This window comes from Syngnathus typhle, linkage group LG10 (assembly GCF_033458585.1).
Source record: "Syngnathus typhle isolate RoL2023-S1 ecotype Sweden linkage group LG10, RoL_Styp_1.0, whole genome shotgun sequence".
NCBI lineage: Eukaryota > Metazoa > Chordata > Actinopteri > Syngnathiformes > Syngnathidae > Syngnathus > Syngnathus typhle.
The window spans coordinates 184,121-199,651 of record NC_083747.1 but is presented as its reverse complement, the minus strand read 5'-3'; the positions used below and the strand labels follow the sequence as shown (position 1 = coordinate 199,651).

The window sequence follows — 15,531 nt, the reverse complement described above, 5'->3', positions numbered from 1 at the left end:
TTCGCCGCAGCTGGCCCCCGAGCCTTCACTAGCCCGTGTCCAAAATATCATCGAGACAGACAACTGCGATTGTATTTATCCAATCGTTTATTTCGTCTTGAGGGCTGGTAAACTATGAAAATCTCATCGAGACAGACAACTGCGATTGTATTTATCCAATCGTTTATTTCGTCTTGAGGGCTGGTAAACTATGAACACTCTAGCCCAAGAGATGGCGGTAATGCTCCATATCAGCTGGTTGCCTCCCGCCGTTAAATGAAAGAAGAAGAAAAAACCCTGCAGAAGAAGAAGAAGCAGAAACGTACGAGATGGCCTCCGACACCCAGTCCACCGACCCGCATTAGGTAAAGATGAATTTGCAATGTTTTGCCTAATTGTCTTGACTACTCGTGATTTCCGAAACCAACGTTTTCCTCGAAACGTTAGCTGCAATGCCCATCGCGCGGTTTGTCAAAGCTTCCTTTTCAAGCCTTGCCAATCAATCAATGAGCCGCATGCAGCTGATTCTGTGTTTGTTGATCATCTACTAAGATGGTGAGACAATATTGATGAATCGTTTACCACGCGGTTGACGTTTTTCATTGATAATTCCCTATTTCGTGAGCAAACAGCGGAGTTATACGAGTTGAGCTTTCTTTTCTTTTTTTTCTTTTACATTAGGGCTGGCTTTGCTGTCGGGTTACTTAGGACTGCGCATTTCCCAAGCAAAGGTAGTATCTGTGCCCCCCCGTGTTTGTGCCTGTCTAACACGTCACATATGGAAAGAATGGTCACTATTTAACGAGTTCATCGTGTGATTTTAAAACAAACCCACACAATCTTTAGTTGCCCCCTCTACACAGCCCCCCCAAATCATCCTCCCAAAAGTTGGAGTTGTCACAGTCCAAAAGCAGAAAAAGCCTTTGGGGCAGGACGTTGGCCATTTTTATTCTCCTTTCAAATTTCCACTCATTTTTGGCCTTTTCTAGAGGTCTTCTTTTTGTGAAAGAGCTTTTTATTTTGAGGGCCCTTTCCAGCTGCTCGTAGCGCTCACGTCTTCTGCTTGTGCGTCCCTTCTCTAATCTCATCCCTGCACCCTGTCCACCCTCTCTGCCTGCCACATCTTCCCCATCCCTCGCACGCCTTCTCCTTCTGCCGGCAGATATTTGTCTCATTCCTAGAGCGGCGGAAGACCTCGGACGACGGCCACGATGCACGCTTCGGCGGTCGGCTGCAAAATGAGTTTGGGTTTGCTTTTTAACGGGCTGCTTGTGTCTGTGGTGGCAGCTTTACTTTGGGAGTACTCCAGGTTAAGAGAACATGCTATGGTGCTAGAGGAAGAGTTGCACATGACACAGAGCTCTGAAGAATTGACACATGCTCCAATGGACTATCACCTGGCGCTCCAGGCGCTCGGTGAAGACGGTACCCGCATGGTGTGCACCAGTAAAATGCACACGGATCGCATCTGCCGCTTTGACTACCTGTGCTATTGCACCGAGGGAGATGAATTTGTATTCTTTCATTCAAACGCCTCCATTATGTTGCCAAACTTGGGTTTCAGACGCTTCCAACCTGCTCTGCTTGACATGTCCTCAGTGGAAGATCACAATACCCAGTATTTCAACTTTCTAGAGCTTCCCACTGCCGCTTTGAAGTTCTTGCCCAAGCCCGTGTTTGTGCCAGATGTCACGTTTATTTTTAACCGCTTCAATCCAGACAACCTAATGCACGTCTTTCACGACGATCTGCTGCCAGCCTTCTACACTATGAAACTTTATTCTGACCTGGATGAGAGGGCGCGCTTGATCTTCATGGAGGGTTGGGGTGAAGGGCCCCACTTTGACCTCTACAGACTTTTGAGCAACAAGCAGCCACTTCTCAAAGAAAAGCTGAAAGACTTTGGAAAGCTCATTTGTTTCACCAAGTCCTACGTGGGGTTGTCCAAGATGACAACTTGGTATCAATACGGTTTTGTTCAGCCACAAGGGCCCAAAGCTAACATTCTGGTCTCGGGAAACGAGATTCGGCAGTTTTCCAAAGCGTTCATGTTTAAAATGAACATCACGAGAATGGAAGAGGCCCATGCCGGTCATCCTGGAGATGAGAGCGATACGGACGACTACATAGTGGTCTTTAGCCGCTTAACCACGAGGCTAATGCTGAACGAAGCCGAGTTGATCGTGGCGCTCGCGCAGGAATTCCGGATGAAAGTCTTTAAAGTTTCTCTGGAGGAGCAGTCTTTGGCCAGCATCGTCCGGGTCATCAGCGGCGCTTCGGTGCTGGTGAGCATGCACGGAGCGCAGCTCATCACCTCACTTTTTCTCCCGAGAGGAGCCGTCGTGCTGGAACTCTTCCCCTTTGCGATAAATCCAGAGCAGTATGCTCCGTACAAAACCCTGGCCACGCTTCCGGGCATGGATCTCCATTATTTTTCATGGAGGAACAGCAAAAAGGAGAACACCGTTACCCATCCAGACAGACCTCGGGAACAAGGAGGAATAGCTCATTTAGAGAAGGAAGAGCGGCAGCGAATCTTGGCCAGCAGCGAAGTCCAAAGGCACTTGTGTTGCGACAACCCAGAGTGGCTCTTTCGAATCTACCAAGATACTCTGATAGATATCCCTTCGCTCCTCGATGTTGCCAGGAAGGCGGTGAAGACGATGCGAAACTTCAACAAGTCCAAACCTGCCAGTAAGATTCATCCGGGCAGGGTCAGGGAAGCCCACTGTCAAACCTCAGTCCAAGCCACTGACAAGGCGCAACTTGTAATCTCTTGGAAGAGCCCGTGGAATCTGAAATATCTCAAAGTGAAAGATGTTAAGTATGAGGTGTGGATTCAAGAGCAAGGAGAAAATACCTACATGCCTTATATCATCCAACGGCAAAACTATACATTTTCCGAAAATATTAAGCCTTTTATCACCTACCTGGTATGGGTCAGGTGTATCTTCAACAACAACCTCCTGGGTCCCTTTCAAGATGTTCTCGTGTGTAGAACTTAAGGCAAGGTGCCGGCCGACACTTGTGATTAACATCATGATTGCTTAGTGTGTTAAATTATTACATATTGTATTCAATGTTGATGTTGTTTTTAATATTAAAAATGTGACAACAAGTCTGTCTGTTTGAATGACCCTTGTTTGAATGTCCCGTGACACGACATGGAGTTACATTTTCGCTTCGACTAGAACTGTACAACATAACGTCCATCGAAATTTTAAAATGACTTCCTATTTGAAGGGATTCTTCACTTGATAAGGCATTTTCACCTCTAAACATTTACCATTTTCGCGGGAAATGCGTTCCGGAACCACCCTCGAACAACGAAGAAATGGGATACATGTCAACTCCAGTGTTAGATTCCAACACGTAGTGTTTTTTCTTGGCCGCTAGAGGGCGTAGGAGTATAGCAAGTCACTCACAATATTAAGACTTTGTAAAGCCTCCCCAATACTTTGACGCGGCTTCTGTAACCTTTCCCATTCTCGCACTGTCCTGCGCATGTATAGTAAATAAAAGAACGGGATATTGTCACGTGTCCCGCAGACTCCTCCTGCAGCCAGCGGTTGGTGCGTGTGGCCTGTCAGTTGGCCCGCCGGTCCGCCGGCTGGCTGGCTGGCGCCCCCTGCGCTCCAACTCGGCGACGCACATTGCTCAGAGGTACCGCCCTTTCCCGTCACTTATAAAGCCACGAAGTCGCGCATTCGCATAATGTAAAGTGCGAACTGTACCCCGTGCGTGATTGCGTGCGTGCGTGCGTGCGTGCGTGCTGTCAGTCAGTTCCTATACCTCTTGTGGATTTGTACAGCTGCCTTTCGTTTAAGGGCGCCACCATAGCCATCATTTATTCAGTTAGTCACTTAAATCATTTGGGTGCACTACAACTGGAGCTTTTGCCATCACTCTGGAGCATTCATACATCCACTCAGCTACTACGTGTATGTACTGCACTACGGTACTCGGGCTCAATTTGGTTACTCTATTCCGTCAGGTAGAACATCATTTCAGTGTGCACCAAGTGAAGACGCGAGGCTTTTTGATCGCATTGATCGAGAGACGTCACTAAAGATGACGTCACATCTGTTGCACATAATCAATGAACAGTCTTTTGTCGCTTTTTTTTTTTTTTTCTCATTTCAATTGCTACTATCACCACAAATGTGCACTTAATGCTTCATGTTTTCAAGAGAGAATAAATTAAAGTGAAATTTAATATTAATTATGCGACTCCAAAATGTTCACGGCCAATCATAACAGTCACTCTCTTGACCGAGTAGTGTCTACCCGCCTGCGGAGCGCATGAATGTTTGCCATTTTTCACATCACGTCCTGAGTGTTGTTAGTCACCTAAATGTTGAACAGAGGGTGTGATTTACCCAAGTCAAATTCCTTGTTTGGCACGCTCAAACATGGCGAATAAAAAACTCTTGAATCTCTTGAATCTTGAATGAGGTCCAGAACATTCAGGCTGCAGTCGAATGGCAAAAATATCAATACGTGCATATCTGATCTGGAATCATATGTGAAAGCGGCCCAGGTCGGACGTCCTTAAACAAAATTGATACAGGTCGCATATGGGCAAAAAAATAATCCCAATTGTGCTGCTGTGTGAAGAGAAAATTGCAAAAATATCACTACATATCTACATATATGTGAAAGAGGCCCAGGTCGGACGTCTTCACTGACCCCATCAATACACAACACAATCAAACATCCACAAAAGAATCAAGTTAATTGTGTCGAATAGTGTGTGATGGCCTCAGCCTTCACACAATCACGTTGTGACCGTTTCACATGTATTTAACGTAGCAATGATCTGCCATATAAAATCAATAAATCAAAGCATGGAAAAAAGGAAAGGTAACCACCAGCCATGGTCAGACCTCCCCCATTAGCAACCGTACATTAGGAGCGATTTGGACAGATTCCCAGAGTCACTTTTGCTAATCGTGCATGGAGGCTCCACATTGCGGCTTTCAAAATGCACTAAACGCTCTGACCAGAGAGGAAATGTTACGGCCATGTTGTGGCCAGTTCAATTAGCACACAGAGGCACTTCAAGTCCACAGAAAGACAGACTGAGAGCCTCATGTTTCAAGCGTCTCAACTTGATCCTAATGGCTTTTGGCCTGGCTCGCTGTCTTCTGTCTGTGCTGTTTTCTTCAGCCTTTATTTGGGTGACATTTGGCCAACGTTATGACTACCACCAAAATAACTAGCATCGCACCTACAGTCAATGGAAATGGAAGGTCATGCCCTCGATGCGGTCACGCTTTACGGCTCTCAGCGGCGATGGAGTGTCTGCGCAAAATTAGGTCCACTCACCCAAATGATTTGTGAGGTCACAGTTCACTGGTTGTTATCACCCAAATGATTTGTGAGGTCACAGTTCACTGGTTGTTACCTTGAACTGTCGTGTTGCTGCCAATTGACCATTTTAACCAGCGCATCCTCAAAACGGGCCTCTCAAAATAAATACCTACGTACGTATCTCGTTCACGGGTGAGGGCGGGATGCAAAGTAAGATGGGCGCAGCTACTGTGATGCAGACCGTACCCATCTGCCATAGTGAAGAATGAGCTGAGCCGAAAGGCAAGGCTTTCCATATACCTGTCCGTCTACGTTCCTACCCTTACCTGTGGGTCATGACCTACGTATGTCTGATGAGATAAGGTGAAAGGCTCGGTCATCTGGGAGGGTTAGGGTTAATTAATCCCATTTCAGTCACAATTTTGGCTCCAGACGATCTCCGTGAACGTGCTCATTTTGTTTCTTGTGCCATATCATGTTGAAATGCGCATTGGTATGAGAATAAGATGAATTGAATCCTTGAATAAAATGACGTCATAAGATAGCAAAAAAAGATCTCTCACACACGCAGGTAAAATAGCTGACACCACCGTGGCTTGAAATAGAGTACAGAGCCCTTTTCCAGATGCCACAACAAATCAGAGCTTTTGTTGTCCTACTCCAAATGAGTTGTGCGGCTCCCTTTCCACTTTGTTTGCACTGATTGCTGTCTGCATGAGTGAACTTCAGAACCAGCATCTGTTTGTCATCACAAATACACAGTCTTCTCATTGTTGTCGGCTATGGTGCAGTATTAGTGCTGGGAGGGGTGAAAAACGTGCTCCTCCCCATCCTTGCCTCCTTCTCCTCTCTCACCACCGTCTTTTGTTGGGGTACACCACTCCCGTTGCGAGCGGGCTAGAGAATCTGCTGAGCTCTCCCACTCACGGCGGCGGCCACTTTTTCTCACTCCTCATCTCCTCAGTGCCCTCGCCTGTACTTTTTTCCTCAGGGTCCTTGTCTGTTAAACGTCCACCGAGCAGGTCTTCAAGGTAAGAAACCCTCTCGTGCGCTTCACACATCAGCAGAGACACTTTATTGGGATTATTGGACACATTTTGTCATAGGGCACACCTCACACGCCTGAGGACCCGTTCCTACAAGCAGAAGGAGCAGCACGTGAAAGAAAATATGTCCTATTTGCCTGGAGGCACCTTGGCACTAGGGATAAATAAGGAGTGCTCGGTGTTCAAAGACAAAACGCAAGGTTTTCTCTAAGACTTTGTCATGAACTGAACACACACAACAAGTATATATCAGCTTTGCGACTACTCCTAAAGGTCGCTTTTGCTTGTTGGACTGCCAGAGAGGCATTTATGTTCCTCAAGTATTGGCGGGTTCTACAAACAATGACGTCAAAGATAGGAACACTAAAGCACTGGAGGCCGGTAAAGCCATGAATCAATGAGATCGTGTTACTACATGCTTTAAGGGAACTCTTTTTTTTTTTTTTTTTTTTTTTTTTTCTTCCTTCTTCTTTCTTTTGCTTTCTCTCTCTCCCCCCACCCTGAGCTACACATTTCACGTTGATCCTATTAAGCATGACCGCATTTTCACACAATATATCATCTCACACTTCCTATACCTGTTCAAAGTGACACTCAGCAGAATAAGTGTATGAAAAAGAAATCAGCATTAACAAAGATGTAATTATCTTCCAAATGTACTTAATTCTGAAATATTTCCAACTGTACTATATCACGCTAAAGGATTAGATCATCCAGCAATGAATTTTCTGAAATGATAAGGAATATATAGTAGGCCTGTACAAGTTTGAGTGATATCTTTTCAAACTACGCAAGAGCCCAAATATTGTAGAAGGGAACAAACGCAGTGTGTAGAAAATCGATCTATACCATGACAAGAAACGTAATAATATCAACAACCACCACCCAATGTTAAATGACTCTGTGATTGTGTCAAACCAACCTCAGCCTTATTGTAAAGGTAGATGTTTTTGGATCCATATTGGATATCATTCTCATGGCCAGTGAAGCCACGAGTCAATGAGATCATGTTACTACATGTTTCTAAAGTGAACTCCTTTTTTCTGTTCCGAGCAGCACGGCTCACTGTTATCCTCTTAAGCGTAACCGCATTTAACAATTTCAACAAAGAAATCAGCTCACACTTACAATACCTGTTCAAACACCCATCAGACAAAATGCAGGAAAAACAAATCAGCCTTTACTAAAGTAATCGTTTGAGTCAAACTCAATCCCAATCACCATGACTTTGGAAGTGAGAACCACGCAATGTTCTTTTGTGCCAACAGGAAATGGCTTCAAAGCGAAAAGTGGGCTACAAGTGTCGCATAGCCACAGTTCTCTTCCTCCTCCTGGCGAGCATCGCCGGGCTCATAACTGTTGCCGTCATCCAGAGCAATTGGGGGTCCAAAGAGTATGGCACGGAGGTGGGTGTTAGCAAACAAGCACACGCAAACAAAGTTGGATGTAAAGTCCCAATCATCGTCGTCTCTCTCACACACACACACACACACACACACACACACACACACACACATCTGGGTGTGGTGAAATTGGTCCTCTGCGTTGAACCCATCCCCGTGTGATTTGGATCCATCCCCTGGGGAGAGAGGGGAGCAGTGAGCAGCAGCAGCGGTGCCGCCGCCGCCACGCTCGGGAATCATTTGGTGATCTAGTGGGTCCCATTTTTATAGTCTTTGGTATGACCCGGCCAGCCGGGGTTTGAAACCACAACCTTAGTCTCAGGGCGGACACTCTACCACTAGGCAACTGAGTTGTAACATGCGCTAACAAAGTATTAGCACAAATTAGTCATTACATCCTAGTGCTATTATTACTTTGAGAACATTAAAAGTGGGCGGCTCTAAAGGCATTATGTATTTCATTGGTTCTCCAAGATGAATGGCTAAAATATAAAATACCGACTTACTTTTTTCATTTTCCTGATCAAACATACATCAACTGGGCTGTTGAAAAGTAACACGCACACATTTTCTGTTACTGCAGTACGGCATAGTGATTGACTCGGGATCGTCTCGCTCCAACATCTATTTGTACGAGTGGCCGGGGGCGAAGGAGAATGAAACGGGAGTGGTGACGGAGAGATTGAACTGTAACGTACATGGTGAGTCCAAAGTCGTGTAGAGATGAATCACGTGCGAAGTTTTGTTCAAGTTTGTCTTTGATGTTGCTGTGTGTGTGCGCGTGTGTGTATTTTGAAAGACTTTGGAACTTATATGTAAACTTGTACTTGTAGGTGTTCCAATCTCTGATTTGAAAATTGACCCGAAGAAAGATGCAGAAACATGGGAAGGCTTCAAAGCTTGCATGAAAAATGTCTCTGCAGCCATTCCTGTTAAAAAGCACAGAACAACCCCTCTGTTCTTGGGAGCTACTGCTGGAATGAGATTGTTACTGTAAGTAAGCAAGGGAGCATTCTACGGGACCTTTTTAGCATTCTCTCAGCAGATATGTACATGCGCCGCCGGATTAGAGGGCCACAGCACTACCATTACATGTGCAGTAAGCAGTAAGTGGGGATTTTTCACGACGCAGCACCAAGGAACCCCCCCCCTCCCAGTTGCTCAAACACTTTCTTTGTTTTGGGAAACACGGCGGACAGAGCAGAGACGATGAGAAGACGAGACGGACAGGATTAGGAACAAACGCGTCAGAGGGACAGTTTAGGTGAGACGGATTGGAGACAAAGTCAGAGAGGCGAGATTGAGATGCTTTGGACGTGTATATTGGAAGAAGCAAGGAGCCAGGAGGCCAAGAGGAAGTTTATGGACGTGGGGAGGAAGGACATGCAGGTGCTTGGTGTGACAAAGGAAGAATAAGCGGACAGAATGAGATTGAAACAATTGATCTGCTGCGACGACCCCCAACGGGAACAGCCCAAAGAGGAGTACGTTTGTGAGTGTGCCAGGCGTGTGTGTGCCTTTTGCGGTTTTGTCTCGGACCACAACGTCCCGATTTGCCAGCGTTGTTTCACTAATGAGCCTCTTCCCATTCCATGTGTGGAGCAGAAGTTTGTCATTTCCCAAAAATGTTTCATCTAAAAATTAAAAAATAAAAAATAATGTTCTTGCGGTCGCACTAGTGAATGCAAATATTATTCACGCTGTCTATTATTCTAGGTCAAAATGTGACCGTTGAGGGCCATTCTGGAGCCTTGTCAATTGAGCGTGATCTTTGGCAACCGTCGTAAAAAGCCAGCAAACGACAACAAAGCGTTAACCTTAAATATCTTTCCTTAAATATCTACTAATCAGTATATATCAGATTTCACCCAAAAATCCAAATTGAGCAATATGACCTCACTGTGTGAACGCATGTATCCAGTAGGGAGCTAGAAATGTGTATTGAACGTGCACAGAGCAGCATTTAGCGCACTTTGTGCACACGTTCCGCAGTAATGAAATGTGGTCAAATGGAAATCCGTGGGCCACTTTTCAAGTCCAAAAGTACAAGCAGTATCTGCACGTTTGGACCGCAGATTGTGTGTGCAGTAATCAGCAAATTTGTCAAATTGGCTTTGCTCCCCATTCACGCAAGTAATGTGTTTACATCAAGGAAAGTGCTCATAATTGTGTTTCTGGACCTGATTCAAATACAAACCCATTTAATGTGGCGTTTCATATCGCTGGCGTCAGGCGGGAACTTCCTGTCCTTGTTTAGTTGGTTTTGCTCTCAAAATATTCTCAAACTATTGTGTGGGTAATATTTGTATAATATTTGTGGATTCCATCCACCTGATGCCAGCATTCATCCATTCCTGGTAGACCATTTGTTTTGAATAACGTAGCTAGTTACTACCACATTTTCCATGCACATCATTTTGTTACGTTTGCCACCATTTGATGACTTTTTCTGTGCTTTGTTGTAAGAGAGAAGGATGTGAAGCGGGCTAGCGAAGTCCTGGACAGTCTGAAGGTATATCTCCAATCTCTGCCCTTTGACTTCCACAATGCATCGGTCATTACTGGTCAGGAGGAAGGACTGTACGGGTGGATTACTGTCAACTATTTGATGGGGAACTTTCTGGAGGTAAAACCAATCACGCATGACCAATGTGCCCAGCGTACGATCTGCAACGCGGCAGTGACATTGACTGAGATTGTTGGACGACGCCACCGCCGCCGCGCCTATACCGACGTGCTTTATTTTGTGTTTGCAGAAAAACCTATGGAACACCTATGTTCGTCCACAGACGTCAAAGACTGTGGGCTCAATGGATCTGGGCGGTGCGTCGACACAAATCGCCTTTGCGGTTAACGAAGCGCTGACCGGCCCTAACTACGTGCACGTCAAGTTGTACGGCTACCCTTACAATGTCTACACTCACAGTTTCCTCTGCTATGGCAAGAATGAAGCTGAGAAGATGGTTTTGGACAAAGTCATTCAGGTACAGCGGCAGCGTGCAAGAGTCTGCTGTTTATCACTCAAAGAATACACACACACACACACACACACAGACACACACACACATCATGTCCACATCCTCTCATCAGCCTGGTTACCTTGAATTGCTTTCGAACCCTTTCGTTGACCTCTTCTTCTTTCCCTTCACACCGCAGGAATCGTCGGACCCTGCCTACATTACCAATCCCTGCTACCCCACTGGCGTGAATGTAACCTTGCAGGCCTCGCTCATTTATGACTCCGAGTGCACAAAGAAACAAAATGACTACAATCCAGATCGACAATACATTATGGTGGGATCTGGCGCCTCGGAGCAGTGTGAGAGGGTAGTAAAATCCATATTTGATTTCACCAATTGTTCCTCGGCTCACTGTTCCTTCAATGGGGTCGAGCAGCCGCCTGTCACTGGGGAATTTATGGTAAGACACAGAGTCAACGCACGCATGCACAAACACACGCACGCACGCACAAGCACAAAGACATAACACAAAATAACTATGCCGGTGTTGTTTCTTTCGTCTGGGCCTTCAAGGCATATGCGGGCTATTTCTATGTCGCTAGAGCATTGTTGATGAACACAACAACGGACACCATCAGACCATCAGAGTATGATGAATTCAACAACGCAATTATCCAGTCATGCGACACACCTTGGAGTGAGGTAACTAACAGCTTTACTGTCACAGAGGAACCAAATGGGGTCGAGCGAGACCCGCTTTTGTCTGTCTGTTACGAAGTTCAAATCGTTCCGCTCATCTTGTCGTTTGTATTTTCACAGTTTTGAAGTGAACAGTGGTAGGAATGTGCATATCAATTTGGTGGCAATGAGAATGTAACAAATGTGACAGAAATGTCAACAAAAAGAATACCACCATGCGTCCGATGCATCTTAAGTCCATAACAGAGGTTTTTATCGACACGTTATTTCTCGGTCGGAATACAAATTGTGTGAATTCAGGGCCGGTCTACGCGACGGATGAGTTCAAATGTTAAAGGAACCCGATTGGAAGAAAAACATTTTTCATCCCAATCCAAAAAAATAACCAATTCAAATTTCTTCTCTTTCCCATTTTAGCTGAAGATCCAAAAGAAATGGGTCAATCCCGGTTACCTTCGCACCTATTGCTTTGCAAGTCATTACATCTTCACTCTGCTGACCAACGGCTACAAATTTGACTCCAACACGTGGAAAGACATTGGTTTTCAAAAACAGGTGAGTTCAACAAATCCAAAAAAAAAAGTCCCAATGGGTACATTTTATTCAGCGTTCACTGTGTGCGCGTCGACGTACACAGAAGGATGTGATGTCAAGCAAGTCGATGAGATAAGGCCTTTAGCCGTTAGCGGTTCCAGACGCATTGTACGACTCCTTTGAAAGATGACGTGCCAATGATCTGCAATGAAAAAGTAGAAAGGCAGCCGTTGTTTGGCATCCGGATGCCTGAAGGATCTGGCGCTTTTTTGAGGCTGCCTCAAATGATGGGGATTCCTCATGTGTGAGACAAAGTACTAGACACGGCCCTTCTTATGGGGCACGGCAGCTCGCACACAAGCAATGTTCCTCAACAGCTGGCTGGCAATGTTCCCGACTAACAAGAGGCTCTGTATGCTGTTCATTGCCTTTGGGTGTCTGGGAGGCTTTCTGGCAATACCGCCAAACACTTGAAATCATGACAGCAATTGGAACGGAGATGTCGCTTTTCTGACTCATCTATGAGCTACAACACTGCAACTTCTTGACAGGCTTTCTTTCAGGAAGAGTTCTATGACATGATTAACAAGCAGTACATAGTATTTATATATTTTGGGAAATCTTCCTTTCAGGTGAAGAACACCAATGTAGGTTGGAGTTTGGGCTACATGCTCAGTTGCTCCAATATGATCCCGTCTGAGCTGAATGAAGTCCTACCGTTGACTGATCCTGTCTTTGCCGCTCTTATCTTTTTATTTTCAGCTCTGACCATTATTACTGTCATCTTGATTTTCATCATTCTTATTCGCACATGCTACTAAGTAGGCCCAGGCATGTCTTAGAATTTGGCAACAGTTTGTTATCCTAAAATGAATTTCAATACAGAGTATTGTTAACATGGTGTTGTAAAGGACAGACGATAAAAGTATGAGTACTATAAGAAAAACATCACAATATTTCCACTTAATTCTCTTATTTATGTATGTATGAGTGTGTGTGTGTGTGTGTGTGCGTGCGCGCGCGTCCTTAAAATTTTTTCTCTCTCACAAAGACTACATGTTCCATGAAGTTAGGTCTAACTCTGCGAAATTACATCTGCATTGAAATTTTATTTAGGTTGAGTCAATCAAAGAGGTATCTGGATATTTGGTTGGGCGTGTCAGTGCAGTGCAGATGAGTCTCTTGTATTCAGCAATGGGATATCAGTGTACATTTCACCTTTGCATGTTCAGATATTACAATACTGTCTTTTCAAATGAACGTGATATTACAAACATGTTTGAAAATGTTCAAAATCATGTCTGAGGCGCAAGCATAAATAAAAATAATTATAATTAAAAATATAATAAAAGACCAATTTTCCATTGTACTTATCACTGCATCAGACAAAATTATGCATGCTTCTAATGTGATGCACTGAGTTTGACATTTGTCAAAAGCTTTGTTTGAAAAACGATATAATAAATATATCTTGCAATTGTGCGCATTGTGGCTGTGAAATCGCCAACGCTAGTAACTTTTCGATTCCCCAAACCATTCAAAAATTGCTCATGATGCATACATTGCCCTCTAGTGGCTGTAAAAGATGCAGCACTTTCTCAGGACCACACCGCTGTCACCAAGAAGATCCTGAAGGAGAACATCCGGCCATCCTTCTGTGCCCTCAAACTCAAGCGTCCTTGGATCGCGGTGCAGGACAACAATGTGACACACACCGGATTCATTTCAGGGCCGCTAAAAAAAAAAGAAAAAAAAAAAAAAAAAAAGATTTTGCAGTGTCCATATCAAAGTCCAAATTCAAGAGTTTTTTATTCGCCATGTTTGAGCGTGCCAAACAAGCAATTTGACTTCGGTAAATCACACCCTCTGTTCAACGTTTTTTTCACATCAATTCAAATCCAAATGAGAACATGCTAGAAAACCGTCCAGGGCAGAGCAGGAACGCGGCGCGTCGCACTCGCAAGTTTCCCTCCACTTTCGGGTCCGTGCTCTGTGAGCCGCCGTGGTGATTGCTGTCAAATGCGAACACAGAACGTCAAGCGTGGTTGTGTATACTTGACTTGCAAGTACAGTCTGAAAAGGAACTGCACCAAACATAAACAATCAACTCCGCTTTTGGTCCGGACCAAATAAGCGGATGTGGTGAATGGTCTTCGTTGTTTCACTGGCCTCCAAAAAAACACTCGGTGGACAATGGCTGGTCCGGGTAAGGAAGCACTTCGGTGACACATTAGTGTAGTTAATATAACAGCAGTTATATTAACTAAAAGACGTCTGCCACGTGGTTCACGTAACGCGGACGTGACGTGGATGGGCGGAGCTTCCGCCAAAATCGAACTCTGCGTCTGCGCCTGCTTCCAGCCAGAGACGCCGAATTTCGACGATTCTTTCTATTAAACGGTTGTAAAATATTGCGTTGATTAAAAAAGAAAACCTTATTTAACTCTAATTTACCGTTTTAGATAATATTACGTCGCAGTCATGTGACGCGGATGTTACGTCAACAGGCGGAACCTCCGCCAAAATTCTCATCCGTAGGCGCGGCTCGCAACCAAAAGTAGGAAACCAGCCATGGCGGCGAACGTGACACAGCGGATAGTAACACGACGACTAACATGAGAAATATATTTATTTTCTGCTTGCAACAGGACCGTCTAGAGCGTACACGGTAAATACAACGCATTGTTTTTAAAAAGAAGTACTTTTGTTGCCCTGAAAAGCGAGTGAGTGTGCCGGGGTGGCGTCGAACTCTGCGTCGAACTCTGCGTCTGCTGCCTGCCACAGACGCCGAATTTCGACGATTCTCCCTGGTCAACGGTTGTAAATGATCGCGTTGATTAAAAAAGAGAACTTTATTTAACTCTAATTTACCGTTTTAGATAATATTACGCCGCAGTCATGTGACGCGGACGTGACGTCGGTGGGTGGAGCTTCCGCCAAAATTCAAATCCGAGGACGCGGCTTGCAACTGGACGTAGGACGGCGGCAATGCCGAGAAACGCGACGCAGCGACGACTAACAAGAGAAATATTTTTATTTCCTGCTTGCAACTGGACCGTCTAGAGCGTACACGGTAAATACAACTCATTGTTTTTAAAAAGAAGTACTTTTGTTGCCCTGAAAAGCGAGTGAGTGCGCCGGCTACGTCGAACTCTGCGTCTGCGGCCTACCACAGAGGCCGAATTTCGACGATTCTCCCTGGTCAACGGTTGTAAATGATCGCGTTGAATAAAAAAGTGAACTTTATTTAACTCTAATTTACCGTTTTAGATAATATTACGTTGCAGTCATGTGACGCCGATATGACTTCAATTGGCGCTACTCCCGCCGAGATTATAATTCGTGGGCGCGAATACAAACTCGGCGATTATCAACAGAAATATCTTTAATTTCTGCTTGCAACTGGACCGTCTAGAGCAGGGGTGGGCAAACTTTTTGACTCGCCGGCCGAACCGGGAACCAGGAGCAGATGGCCGTAGTGTTTAAAGAGATTTACTTTTGCGAAGTTTGACTAAAGTTGTCGATGTAGCTAGCGTCCAGTGTAATAGCAATGTGTAGCTGAGTAGCTAACCCTAGCTGAAACGTAGTTGCGTTGCA

The 15,531-nt window shown here is 45.0% G+C and overlaps 2 protein-coding genes across 5 annotated transcripts; both read left to right on the top strand.

Moving 5' to 3' along the window:
- Positions 1 to 255: 255 nt before the first annotated feature.
- pomgnt2 (protein O-linked mannose N-acetylglucosaminyltransferase 2 (beta 1,4-)) lies at positions 256 to 3,097 on the top strand. 2 transcript variants are annotated; one of them, XM_061289789.1, is made up of 3 exons: positions 259 to 344; positions 661 to 710; positions 1,142 to 3,097. In XM_061289789.1, exon 3 carries the CDS (start codon positions 1,191 to 1,193, stop codon positions 2,982 to 2,984), a length of 1,794 nt encoding a protein of 597 aa, XP_061145773.1. In that variant the 5' UTR covers positions 259 to 344; positions 661 to 710; positions 1,142 to 1,190; the 3' UTR covers positions 2,985 to 3,097. The 2 variants fall into 2 exon arrangements, with proteins under 2 accessions (XP_061145774.1, XP_061145773.1); XM_061289790.1 differs by lacking the exon at positions 661 to 710 and having other exon boundaries at positions 256 to 344.
- Positions 3,098 to 6,133: 3,036 nt separating this feature from the next.
- Positions 6,134 to 14,996, top strand: entpd3 (ectonucleoside triphosphate diphosphohydrolase 3). 3 transcript variants are annotated; one of them, XM_061289792.1, is made up of 11 exons: positions 6,134 to 6,323; positions 6,399 to 6,538; positions 7,607 to 7,744; positions 8,325 to 8,442; positions 8,575 to 8,734; positions 10,208 to 10,367; positions 10,498 to 10,725; positions 10,898 to 11,161; positions 11,275 to 11,403; positions 11,818 to 11,955; positions 12,567 to 13,291. In XM_061289792.1, exons 3-11 carry the CDS (start codon positions 7,610 to 7,612, stop codon positions 12,753 to 12,755), a joined length of 1,521 nt encoding a protein of 506 aa, XP_061145776.1. In that variant the 5' UTR covers positions 6,134 to 6,323; positions 6,399 to 6,538; positions 7,607 to 7,609; the 3' UTR covers positions 12,756 to 13,291. The 3 variants fall into 3 exon arrangements, with proteins under 3 accessions (XP_061145776.1, XP_061145777.1, XP_061145775.1); XM_061289793.1 differs by lacking the exons at positions 6,399 to 6,538; positions 12,567 to 13,291 and adding an exon at positions 14,814 to 14,996 and having other exon boundaries at positions 6,135 to 6,323; XM_061289791.1 differs by lacking the exon at positions 6,399 to 6,538 and having other exon boundaries at positions 6,135 to 6,323.
- Positions 14,997 to 15,531: the final 535 nt, after the last annotated feature.

Bases quoted from the DNA above. Each gene is read 5' to 3' on its own strand.
- entpd3 (XM_061289792.1), top strand. From the start codon at position 7,610: ATGGCTTCAAAGCGAAAAGTGGGCTACAAGTGTCGCATAGCCACAGTT. The intron at 8,735-10,207 runs GTAAGTAAGCAA...CTTTGTTGTAAG, and splicing joins GCTGGAATGAGATTGTTACT to AGAGAAGGATGTGAAGCGGG. The intron at 10,726-10,897 runs GTACAGCGGCAG...TTCACACCGCAG, and splicing joins TTTTGGACAAAGTCATTCAG to GAATCGTCGGACCCTGCCTA.
- pomgnt2 (XM_061289790.1), top strand. From the start codon at position 1,191: ATGCACGCTTCGGCGGTCGGCTGCAAAATGAGTTTGGGTTTGCTTTTT.